Source organism: Taudactylus pleione, unplaced genomic scaffold (genome assembly GCF_031769625.1).
Source record: "Taudactylus pleione unplaced genomic scaffold, aTauple2 ptg000903l, whole genome shotgun sequence".
NCBI lineage: Eukaryota > Metazoa > Chordata > Amphibia > Anura > Myobatrachidae > Taudactylus > Taudactylus pleione.
In genome coordinates, this window is record NW_028285304.1 from 2,018,815 (window position 1) to 2,031,806 (window position 12,992).

General features: G+C 50.3%; 1 protein-coding gene across 2 annotated transcripts in view; it reads right to left on the reverse strand.

Moving 5' to 3' along the window:
- Positions 1 to 303: 303 nt before the first annotated feature.
- Positions 304 to 12,992, reverse strand: part of SYN3 (synapsin III) — a 316,630-nt gene continuing 303,941 nt past the window's right edge. For both annotated transcript variants that reach the window (XM_088459273.1, XM_088459272.1), the window contains exons 12-14: positions 9,063 to 9,171; positions 6,167 to 6,464; positions 304 to 2,536 (exon numbers count right to left, since the gene is read on the reverse strand). In XM_088459273.1, coding sequence (XP_088315399.1) covers positions 2,404 to 2,536; positions 6,167 to 6,464; positions 9,063 to 9,171 — 540 coding nt within the window. In that variant the 3' untranslated portion in view covers positions 304 to 2,403. The remainder of the gene's footprint in view (positions 2,537 to 6,166; positions 6,465 to 9,062; positions 9,172 to 12,992) is intronic.

Here is a 12,992-nt window from a genome sequence, read left to right on the forward strand (position 1 = left end):
AGTAGCTGTACCCACAAAGGTTAAACAAATAAGGTTGTTATTAGATAACATGTAGGACATACAATTAGCCACAGTTTTTCTAAACACGGAGGCGACCAAATCTGGCAAGATTGCCGCACAGATATTTCCGAAGTGACGGGCCAATAGAGGTTGTGCGACGTCGGTAACCAGCTGCCTATATTGGAATTATAATACTATGCAGTGTGGAGGTAGTTCCCACTGTGATATCGTTCCATTTCCCAGATACCAGTTTATGCTCTCTCTTGTATTATAACTCGTATAATGTGTCGAAACAAAGGAGCCTTTTGCGGTTTCTCTTTTTTATTCTGTCAATAAATAAACACAATTACACAGAACATAAAGCAGGAAAATCCTGGAGAAAAAAAACCCAGAGGAATCCAAGGCCACATCTCCTGTTCCCCCTTCCCAAAATGTGACTATTCTCTTTGTCCATTTCCCTGCAGAGTCACACAGCCCGGCTCTGTCTTCTCTAAACTCCGGACGGACACACACGTGAAATGAAATTGTCAGGCCTTTCGTACGGCTGCGTCTGGAGACTACGGCGGAGGAACTAATGTACAGTACTCGGAGCAGTGCGCGTTTCGCTCTTAGCTAACCTGGACCCCAGGCCGTGGTAAAGAGATAGGGATTCCCAGCAAAGTGTGTATTGCTCTGGGGTTGTTTTATGCTGAGCACTCATGTGACCTTCAACCAAATCCATGCGACAGGCGGCAATTTAGCCGAAACTTTCAGCATATGGCTGTGTGAGCGTGGTCTTCTTATTACTCAAAGACCTGGAGTATGGGAAGTATTATTGAGGTCACCTGATGTAGCCTACAGAACGCATGGTTCTTTAATAGGTCTCGCTGTCTAGGACAGGGCGGTAAAAATGTGTTTTTGATACTGTTCAGACACTAGCAGACCCGATTCATGTATCAGTATAACCAGGCCCAATTCACCAGGCAACCTAAAACCGTAGCAGTGTCTATGGATTTGCAATGGGAAAGCCGTTCCGGCCTAGGCCAGTTCCTTCAGTGTATTGAGTAATGGGTCAGCAAGCAGGTTTGTAACTGCCCAATCCCTCACTATTACTTTACACTATTTATAGCCCTGTTGACTTTGCTACGACCCTGCATACCTGGGAGGTATTACATGATCGTATGTTCAAAGCTGACAGGTCACAGTGCAGGACATTGTCACCAATGGTCTTCACACCTAACTAACAAGTCAGGTTATGGTGGAGTTTTAACATGAAGCAGAAACTGTTTCACTTTGGATGTCATTTCACCTGGAAGACAGAATCATTTCTCACGGAAGTAGAAGCAGCATTGAAGGAATAACCACCAGCTTATTTGGACCAGTACATTGTGGTCTAGGTGGAGAAGACATGATCTTGCATATTACTGTAGGGCTGATTAGAGAGAAGAGCCTGACCCATATTCGCTGGAATGGCTATAAAGTTTTGCATAAAGTCATTGTATCATTACGTCAACCGAGTGGACGTATGGGACGCAAGGAACCAGGGCTGTCTAGGTGGCTGATGGAAACCGGTAGATGATTTTGTGGTCATCGCGTGAAATGGCTTTTACTGCACCTTGCAGCATGGTGGGCGGGTTATGCTGGACGACCTCGGACGACGGCAGCATTTAGGGTACGTTGGTTAAGCATTTGCAGAACAGGACAATATCTCCGCAATTTATCGAATGTTCCAAAGGTCTTCTGTGGAAGTGAAGCAGACATATCTGTAGGTAAAGACCTTTAATATTTTAGTCTGTCTGGGAGAAAGGTCTTTGTGAGGTCAGAGATCGGGAAGACGTCTTAATCTACAGAAATTTGTCTTGGTATCTTCGGCAACTGCACATCAAGGTGATACTCAAATCCAGTCTCAACAGAATAATTCGCAATATACTGTGACTACCTTTCAGTTGCTGGGGACAGGGCACAAGATAGTGGAACACATACAGTACTCGTGCTTTTTAAACAAAGTACAATGGGGACATCACAGAAGAGGCCAACTGGGAGTCCAGGTACTTGGAGATAACGGCGACAAGTTGACAGTAAACTTTATGCAGAGCGTATTCGGGATAATATAGTTATTCTGAATCCTTTGAGTCAAAAACATTCAAGAAGCCTGAGCTGATGTTGGTGGCAAGTCTTTCAAAGGCCTGAGGACGTTGGAACCATGTACCCTGACCATTGGTGGTGTTTATGGGAGGGGTTCTTCTGAGATGTTTACTGGTTTTAGTGGGACGCGGTCAGATGTTACTGGTTTTGGTGGGACGCGGTCAGATGTTGCTGTGTGATCCTGCAGCAGGAAGTGTTGCTATGAGCAACGTTATTTTGCATGTTATTGGGTGACAGTAGGGAGATGTGTCTCGACAAATTGTCCACGTGGACTAGGTATCAGTCAGAGAAGAGACTGGCGAAGGATTTCCTCAGGTTGCGGATCGTTTCCGCTTTCGCCTCGTCTTCGATTCCGGAGCCGCGCTGAGAGGGAGCCGAGATATTGAAATTGTTGGTAAGTGACTGGGATTTGCTGGAAAAAAAAAACAAAACAAAATCAACTTTAAATGTGTGTGTATGTATGTGTGTGTGTATATATGTATATATATATATATATATATTGTAACTGATTGCTTTTAATATGTCACTGGAATCTGACACTTAAAATTGAGTCAGTGGGGTATATTTACTAAAGTGCAGGTTTTTAGAAGTGGAGTCCAACCAATCAGATTCTAGCTATATTCTTCTAGAAGGTGCTAGATAAATGATAAGTAGAATCTGATTGGTTGCGATGGGCAACATCTACACTACTAAATACCCACACTTTAGTAAACACTCCCCCATGAATCCACATGGTATACATCAGGGGTAGGCAACCTGTGGCACTCCAGGTCCTGTGGAACTATACATCCCAGCATGCCTTAACAAAAACTGTTACAGGGAAATTCTGGGACGTGTAGTTCCCAGCAGCTGGAGTGCAACATGTTTCCTATTCCTGGTATTCATCCAGGGGTATGAAAAGAACTAAGAGTAGCACTTGCTGCGCCGAAAACCAAACTGTTACCAATGTCTGCCGATGAACCTATTGGATTTAAATCACTAAGTAGCTCATTTCATACAGTAACCACCAAACACTGAATTCAAAAACTGAATATCTTTGAATTTGACACAAAGAGATTGTTATGGATAAAGTTGTGGCTGATGTGCACCCCCAGCGGATAATACAGACACCTGTCAGAGGGTAGGTGTGCACCCCCAGCGGATAATACAGACACCTGTCAGAGGGTAGGTGTGCACCCCCAGCGGATAATACAGACACCTGTCAGAGGGTAGGTGTGCACCCCCAGCGGATAATACAGAGACCTGTCAGAGGGTAGGTGTGCACCCCCAGCGGATAATACAGAGACCTGTCAGAGGGTATGTGTGCACCCCTGGGGACAATACAGAGACCTGTCAGTGGGTAGGTGTGCACCCCTGGGGATAATACAGACACCTGTCAGAGGGTAGGTGTGCACCCCTGGGGATAATACAGAGACCTGTCAGAGGGTATGTGTGCACCCCTGGGGATAATACAGACACCTGTCAGAGGGTAGGTGTGCACCCCCAGGGATAATACAGAGAGCTGTCAGAGGGTAGGTGTGCACCCCCGGGGATAATACAGAGACCTGTCAGGGTAGGTGTGCACCCCCAGGGATAATACAGACACCTGTCAGAGGGTAGGTGTGCACCCCCAGGGATAATACAGAGAGCTGTCAGAGGGTAGGTGTGCACCCCTGGGGATAATACAGACACCTGTCAGAGGGTAGGTGTGCACCCCCGGGGATAATACAGACACCTGTCAGAGGGTAGGTGTGCACCCCTGCGGATAATACAGACACCTGTCAGAGGGTAGGTGTGCATCCCCGGGGATAATACAGAGAGCTGTCAGAGGGTAGGTGTGCACCCCTGGGGATAATACAGACACCTGTCAGAGGGTAGGTGTGCACCCCTGGGGATAATACAGACACCTGTCAGAGGGTATGTGTGCACCCCTGGGGATAATACAGAGACCTGTCAGAGGGTAGGTGTGCTCCCCTGGGGATAATACAGACACCTGTCAGAGGGTAGGTGTGCACCCCTGGGGATAATACAGAGACCTGTCAGTGGGTAGGTGTGCACCCCTGGGGATAATACAGACACCTGTCAGAGGGTAGGTGCACACCCCCGGGGATAATACAGAGACCTGTCAGAGGGTAGGTGTGCACCCCTGGGGATAATACAGAGACCTGTCAGAAGGTAGGTGTGCACCCCTGGGGATAATACAGACATCTGTCAGAGGGTAGGTGCGCACCCCTGGGGATAATACAGAGACCTGTCAGAAGGTAGGTGTGCACCCCTCGGGATAATACAGACACCTGTCAGAGGGTAGGTGCGCACCCCTGGGGATAATACAGACACCTGTCAGAGGGTAGGTGTGCACCCCAGCGCATAATACAGAGACCTGTCAGAGGGTATGTGTGCACCCCTGGGGATAATACAGACACCTGTCAGAGGGTAGGTTTGCACCCCCGGGGATAATACAGACACATGTCAGAGGGTAGGTGTGCACCCCAGCGGATAATACAGACACCTGTCAGAGGGTAGGTGCACACCCCCGGGGATAATACAGAGACCTGTCAGAGGGTAGGTGTGCACCCCTGGGGATAATACAGAGACCTGTCAGAGGGTAGGTGTGCACCCCTGGGGATAATACAGAGACCTGTCAGATGGTAGGTGCGCACCCCTGGGGATAATACAGAGACCTGTCAGAGGGTAGGTGCGCACCCCTGGGGATAATACAGAGACCTGTCAGAGGGTATGTGTGCACCCCTGGGGATAATACAGACACCTGTCAGAGGGTAGGTTTGCACCCCCGGGGATAATACAGACACATGTCAGAGGGTAGGTGTGCACCCCAGCGGATAATACAGACACCTGTCAGAGGGTAGGTGTGCACCCCTGGGGATAGTACAGACACCTGTCAGAGGGTAGGTGCGCACCCCTGGGGATAATACAGAGACCTGTCAGAGGGTAGGTGCGCACCCCTGGGGATAATACAGAGACCTGTCAGAGGGTAGGTGCGCACTCCTGGGGATAATGCAGACACCTGTCAGAGGGTAGGTGTGCACCCTTGGGGATAATACAGACACCTGTCAGAGGGTAGGTGTGCACTCCTGGGGATAATACAGACACCTGTCAGAGGGTAGGTGTGCACCCCTGGGGATAATACAGAGACCTGTCAGAGGGTAGGTGTGCACCCCTGGGGATAATACAGACACCTGTCAGAGGGTAGGTGTGCACCCCTGGGGATAATACAGACACCGTCAGAGGGTAGGTGTGCACCCCTGGGGGTTAATAGAGAGACCTGTCAGAGGGTAGGTGTGCACCCCTGGGGATAATAGAGACACAGTCAGAGGGTATGTGTGCACCCCTGGGGGTTAATAGAGACACCTGTCAGAGGGTAGGTGTGCACCCCTGGGGATAATACAGAGACCTGTCAGAGGGTAGGTGTGCACCCCTGGGGATAATACAGAGACCTGTCAGTGGGTAGGTGTGCACCCCCGGGGATAATACAGACACCTGTCAGAGGGTAGGTGTGCACCCCTGGGGATAATACAGACACCTGTCAGAGGGTAGGTGTGCACCCCTGGGGATAATACAGACACCTGTCAGAGGGTAGGTGTGCACCCCTGGGGATAATACAGACACCATCAGAGGGTAGGTGTGCACCCCTGGGGGTTAATAGAGATACCTGTCAGAGGGTAGGTGTGCACCCCTGGGGATAATACAGACACCGTCAGAGGGTATGTGTGCACCCCTGGTGGTTAATAGAGACACCTGTCAGAGGGTAGGTGTGCACCCCTGGGGATAATACAGAGACCTGTCAGAGGGTAGGTGTGCACCCCTGGGGATAATACAGAGACCTGTCAGTGGGTAGGTGTGCACCCCTGGGGATAATACAGAGACCTGTCAGAGGGTAGGTGTGCACCCCTAGGGATAATAATCATTGGCAAACACGATTCGTGAGTTTGCTGGAGAAAAACTCACGCAAGTCCCTGCGATGTCCAGCATGTTTCATGTCAGACAGACACAATACTTTGTAAAAACCCCCCTTATGGTCAAACATAACACACAGAGCACTTACTTGAGGTGGGGGTGGGGGGGTGGCTGAGACTTAGCCGTTGACCCCGGAGGGCCCTGTTGGGACTGTGCCTGTCCCTGTGCTGGGGGCCTGGGCTGCGGAGGAGAAGCAGGTTTGGGTGCCTGGCCAGGAGGGGTTCCGCTTGCTGGTCGGGGGAGCTGGGGAGAGTTTGGAGACCTCGGGGGCTGCGGTGAGCTGGGCTGGGATGTCTGGGGTTGCTGCCCCTGTGGGGACAGCCTCTGCTGCTGTGGAGGGGCTGCTGTCCTGGGAGGCGGGGGTCCTTGTGCCGGCCGGGCTCCTCCTTTACCGAATAAGACAGAAGATCAGCGTTAATGTTAATCTGTAAAACATTGATCTTGTTACACACCGTGATATTTAGTAAGGCTATCATGGCTGCTTAAGTTGCATTACTAATCATGTCCAGCAGATGTCACTGTTCACTAATTAGTCTACTAATTGGCATACCTTGTGCATTAGTATTATCAACATTCACTTATATAGCGACAGCATATTCCGGTGCACTTTACTATTAGGATCCTTATTTATTTGATTAATACATATTAAAAAAAATATTTTTGTTTATATGTATCTCTGGATTATGCAAACAATTGTAAATGGATGTTTTCATGTATAAAAGTTGCAGTTTTAGCTGCCTGTAAGGACCCTTTCCTCTCTTCCCCATGTCTCTCAAAGGTCCCTAGTACTCAACCCACTGATATATCTAAGTATCTTTCTATATTTACGTTACCATGGGGCCTATTTATCAAGCCCATTTTTCATAAAATTATGCCAGCAACAGCAGTTTCTGCATAATTGTATGTATTTCCCCCTGCTATGTACTAACAGCCTAATGCAGATTTCACAGAAATATCCTGCAAAAGGCTAATTAGCACTGCAAACCGCAGTTCCCATTATTATCAATTAGGACTACGGACTGACCTCTGTGTACCAAACTAAGCTTTTCAGAGTTCGGCCCCATAGGTTTAAACCACTTCATGCCTATGCGGAGGCATTCTGCAGGAGCGGGATCTTATGATCCCTCTCCCACAGCCTCCGGTCAGCTGCGGAAGTGGACGCTGTGCGCATTGGCCAGTGTCAGATTCTGAAAATGCAAAATGATTCTGAAAATGCAATAACCTACTAGTCCGCTGTATACATTAAATTAACATTACCATGTGTTCTTTTTTTTTTCTTTTAATAAATCCACTTTACAGTAAGTTTATAGATAGGTATATTTTTAATGTGTTTGTATTTTATTTATTTTCTACAGTTCTGACACTAGGTGGCGTGTGTTCCTAAAAATGACTGCCTTCAGTAAGGTCAATCGCCTGCTCGCATCCTAGCAAGTGGCGAGTGACTTATATATTTGCATATCTGATGGGTGGGAGTGCGCTAAAGGTGGAGGTTTACGTTGGGTTGGGGAGCTGCTTATTATATGAGGTCACCTTCCTCACGGTTTATGATATAGTCAATAGGAGTGGTACTTAGCGATCACCTACATGTAGCAAGTCTACAAGTTCTTAATGTGTATCAATACTATCAATAAGAAACACTGTACCAGTAATATTAATAAGGGATGTATTGAGTATTCAATCTATACAATCTAATGTATGTATTTTGAGCTCATTCACACAACACATGATTAAACGTTGGTTAATGTTTACTAAGCAAGCTCAAAATACATACATTAGATTGTATTCTTATTATTACATTTTAGTTATAGGGCGCCACAAGTGGTCCGCAGCACCGTACATACAGTACAGGGTACACAGAACATTACATTACAATACAGTAACCAAATTATAAACAGAACACAAGTAACAATTAGCAACACAATTCTCCATACACAATACAGCTCTGAAGGTGAAGGCTGTCATAGAAGTGCTAGAGAAGAGGGCTGTGAGACAGTGGGGAGGAGGACCCTGCTCTTAGGAGCTTACAATCTACACATTGAATACTCAATACATCCTTTATTACCATTATTGGTACAGTGTTTCATATATATTTGCAAATGTGTGTAAGACTCCTGCATTTATTTACCGCTGTTATGCGTGGCCAAGAGCACGACCATTATTCTGTATATTCTGCGTATAGATCCTCCATAGCATTGCAGCACTATGAGGGGGCTCTGTGCTGGTCACTGCCCGGCTTCTTGTACTGTAAAACAGTCTACGGTTCTGCCACGCAGAATGAGGTATCACCACACCGACACCGTTCCCCAGCTGCCACTGGCCCATCACACGGACCCCTCTCACACCGGTGGGGCTATAGACGAGTCACCTGACCAGTGGAGGCTCCAGAGGTGGGGCTGCAATGCAGTCCAAAAATTCAAATAGGGGGAGCCACACCAACTGCCAGTGAGTCCTGGCCGGCGCTGTTTGGCAGCGTTTGGGGTGGCAGTTGGTGTGGCTCCCTTATTTTAATTTTGGACCTCTGGAGCCTCCACTGGTCACGTGGCAGACATCTGTCGCACAGAATCTCTCTCTCTCTCCGGCAAAAGTCAAAAACATTTTGTAAACCCCTCTATAGGAATCCTGCGATGACCCCGATGTTTATGTATGTGCTGTTTGTTCAGACAGCTGCTGAATGTGTTGGTGACGGTTTCTCTTTAATCAGACTCTAAGGTCACTCATCCCTTCTTTGATGACCATATGCACAGGGCCCGGCCCCAGACTAACGTGTCCATCTGTCCAGTGACTTAGACATTCATATCTCCATGTCCCTTCTGCAGCAACTCAGGCTCACCTCTAACTCAGAGCAGAACATGACCATTGTCACCTACAACAGCCCTCATGGCAGCTTCCACCTATCCAAGACTGAGATTGTGGCACAGACGGGTATTGCGTGTTTTATAGAAACATTTCCATGTTTTGTACATCATTTGCGTATCAGTAAGTACCTTGCGGAGGAGGCCGTGGTTGGGCTGTAGCAGTGGGGCCCCCAGCTCCTTGGGGACCCGGCTGGGGCAGCATCTGTGGTTTGACTGCCTGTGGCTGCATCTGTTGGGGCTGGAAACAGAATAGAGAACAATACACTGAAATCTGAGTCAGCAGCACGCCATGGTTATCCCATTCACAGCTAGCCTGGCACCGCAGCACACAACAGGTTAATCCAAGGCCATTTATTAGTAGGTTCCTGTGAGCATTATAATATTGTTACTTGGTGCCAGCTGTAGTTTGGGGACAGAATTCTGCAGTAGAACGGAAGACAGTTTGGGGAATACGTATAACTTTAGTTGATAAGAAACAAGTTCCCAACCCCTGTAATATGAGGTGCAGTGCGAGCGCTCATCGCTTGCGACCGGGTCTGAATGAGGTCCAAAGTTTCTGGGATAAGAACCTGTCAAGGCCCCCATACATCAGCGATTGATTGCAGCAATCATGCAATTTGCAATCGATTGTGCATAAAAATCTTTCCCTTTTTCAATCGATTGCAAATTGCACGATTGCTGCAATCAGTCTCTGATGTATGGGGGCCTTAAGGCAGGAGACTTATTACTAAACACCTGAACAATTTTATTACAGGACAAACCTCTCATGGTTATTACATGTTACACACGCAGCGGAGGGCTGCCTGTAGCTGACACAGAGCAGTTATTGGAAAATGTGCCAAATTCACAGTAAATCATGGCCAGGCTATCACGGCGTGTATCTGGCGTCTGGGCCTTCCGGTGGTCCCTATAGCCCTAGTGGTGCCACAGACTGATCCATGTATAATACTTGGATACTTGGTGTCTTATAGGCAACTGAAAATGTGCCCTCTTCCTGTGTGTACCCGGGTAGCCTAGGGTGATGTAAGTGTGTCCGCCCTCTTCCTGTGTGTACTCTGGGTAGCCTAGGGCGATGTATGTGTGTCCGCCATCTTCCTGTGTGTACCTGGGTGAGCCTAGGGCGATGTATGTGTGTCCGCCCTCTTCCTGTGTGTACCTGGGTGAGCCTAGGGCGATGTATGTGTGTCCGCCATCTTCCTGTGTGTACCTGGATGAGCCTAGGGCGATGTATGTGTGTACGCCCTCTTCCTGTGTGTACCCGGGGTAGCCTAGGGTGATGTATGTGTGTCCGCCCTCTTCCTGTGTGTACTCTGGGTAGCCTAGGGCGATGTATGTGTGTCCGCCATCTTCCTGTGTGTACCTGGGTGAGCCTAGGGCGATGTATGTGTGTCCGCCCTCTTCCTGTGTGTACCTGGGTGAGCCTAGGGCGATGTATGTGTGTACGCCCTCTTCCTGTGTGTACCTGGGGCAGCCTAGGGCGATGTATGTGTGTCCGCCATCTTCCTGTGTGTACCTGGATGAGCCTAGGGCGATGTATGTGTGTACGCCCTCTTCCTGTGTGTACCCAGGGTAGCCTAGGGCGATGTATGTGTCTGCCCTCTTCTTGTGTGTACCCAGGGTAGCCTAGGGTGATGTACGTGTGTCCGCCCTCTTCCTGTGTGTACCCGGGGTAGCCTAGGGTGATGTATGTGTGTCCGCCCTCTTCCTGTGTGTACCCGGGGTAGCCTAGGGTGATGTATGTGTGTCCGCCCTCTTCCTGTGTGTACTCTGGGTAGCCTAGGGCGATGTATGTGTGTCCGCCATCTTCCTGTGTGTACCTGGGGCAGCCTAGGGCGATGTATGTATGCCCGCCCTCTTCCTGTGTGTACCTGGGTGAGCCTAGGGCGATGTATGTGTGTACGCCCTCTTCCTGTGTGTACCTGGGGTAGCCTAGGGCGATGTATGTGTGTCCGCCATCTTCCTCTGTGTACCTGGATGAGCCTAGGGCGATGTATGTGTGTACGCCCTCTTCCTGTGTGTACCCGGGGTAGCCTAGGGCGATGTATGTGTCTGCCCTCTTCCTGTGTGTACCCGGGGTAGCCTGGGGTGATGTACGTGTGTCCGCCCTCTTCCTGTGTGTACCCGGGGTAGCCTAGGGTGATGTATGTGTGTCCGCCCTCTTCCTGTGTGTACCCGGGGTAGCCTAGGGTGATGTATGTGTGTCCGCCCTCTTCCTGTGTGTACTCTGGGTAGCCTAGGGCGATGTATGTGTGTCCGCCATCTTCCTGTGTGTACCTGGGTGAGCCTAGGGCGATGTATGTGTGTCCGCCCTCTTCCTGTGTGTACCTGGGTGAGCCTAGGGCGATGTATGTGTGTACGCCCTCTTCCTGTGTGTACCTGGGGTAGCCTAGGGCGATGTATGTGTGTCCGCCATCTTCCTGTGTGTACCTGGATGAGCCTAGGGCGATGTATGTGTGTACGCCCTCTTCCTGTGTGTACCCGGGGTAGCCTAGGGCGATGTATGTGTCTGCCCTCTTCCTGTGTGTACCCGGGGTAGCCTAGGGTGATGTACGTGTGTCCGCCCTCTTCCTGTGTGTACCCGGGGTAGCCTAGGGTGATGTATGTGTGTCCGCCCTCTTCCTGTGTGTACCCGGGGTAGCCTAGGGTGATGTATGTGTGTCCGCCCTCTTCCTGTGTGTACTCTGGGTAGCCTAGGGCGATGTATGTGTGTCCGCCATCTTCCTGTGTGTACCTGGGTGAGCCTAGGGCGATGTATGTGTGTCCGCCCTCTTCCTGTGTGTACCCTGGGTTGCCTAGGGTGATGTATGTGTGTCCGCCAACTTCCTGTGTGTACCTGGATGAGCCTAGGGCGATGTATGTGTGTACGCCCTCTTCCTGTGTGTACCCGGGGTAGCCTAGGGCGATGTATGTGTCTGCCCTCTTCCTGTGTGTACCCGGGGTAGCCTAGGGTGATGTACGTGTGTCCGCCCTCTTCCTGTGTGTACCCGGGGTAGCCTAGGGTGATGTATGTGTGTCCGCCCTCTTCCTGTGTGTACCCGGGGTAGCCTAGGGCGACGTATGTGTGTCCGCCCTCTTCCTGTGTGTACCCGGGGTAGCCTAGGGCGATGTATGTGTGTCCGCTCTCTTCCTGTGTGTACCCGGGGTAGCCTAGGGCGATGTATGTGTGTACGCCTCTTCCTGTGTGTACCTGGGGTAGCCTAGGGCGAATTATGTGTGTACGCCCTCTTGCTGTGTGTACCCGGGTGAGCCTAGGGCGATGTATGTGTGTCCGCCCTCTTCCTGTGTGTACCCGGGGCAGCCTAGGGTGATGTACGTGTGTCCATCCTCTTCTTGTGTACCCGGGGTAGCCTAGGGCGATGTATGTGTACGCCCTCTTCCTGTGTGTACCCGGGGTAGCCTAGGGCGATGTATGTGTACGCCCTCTTCCTGTGTGTACCCGGGGCAGCCTAGGGTGATGTACGTGTGTCCGCCCTCTTCCTGTGTGTACCCGGGGTAGCCTAGGGTGATGTACGTGTGTCCGCCCTCTTCCTGTGTGTACCCGGGGCAGCCTAGGGTGATGTACGTGTGTCCATCCTCTTCTTGTGTACCCGGGGTAGCCTAGGGCGATGTATGTGTACGCCCTCTTCCTGTGTGTACCCGGGGTAGCCTAGGGCGATGTATGTGTACGCCCTCTTCCTGTGTGTACCCGGGGCAGCCTAGGGCGACGTATGTGTGCCCGCTCTCTTCCTGTGTGTACCCGGGGTAGCCTAGGGCGACGTATGTGTGCCCGCTCTCTTCCTGTGTGTACCCGGGGTAGCCTAGGGCGACGTATGTGTGCCCGCTCTCTTCCTGTGTGTACCCGGGGTAGCCTAGGGCGATGTATGTGTGTCCGCCCTCTTCCTGTGTACCCGGGGTAGCCTAGGGTGATGTATGTGTGTCCGCCCTCTTCCTGTGTACCCGGGTGAGCCTAGGGCGATGTATGTGTGTCCGCCCTCTTCCTGTGTACCCGTGGTAGCCTAGGGCGATGTATGTGTGTCCGCCCTCTTCCTGTGTGTACCCGGGGTAGCCTAGGGCGATGTA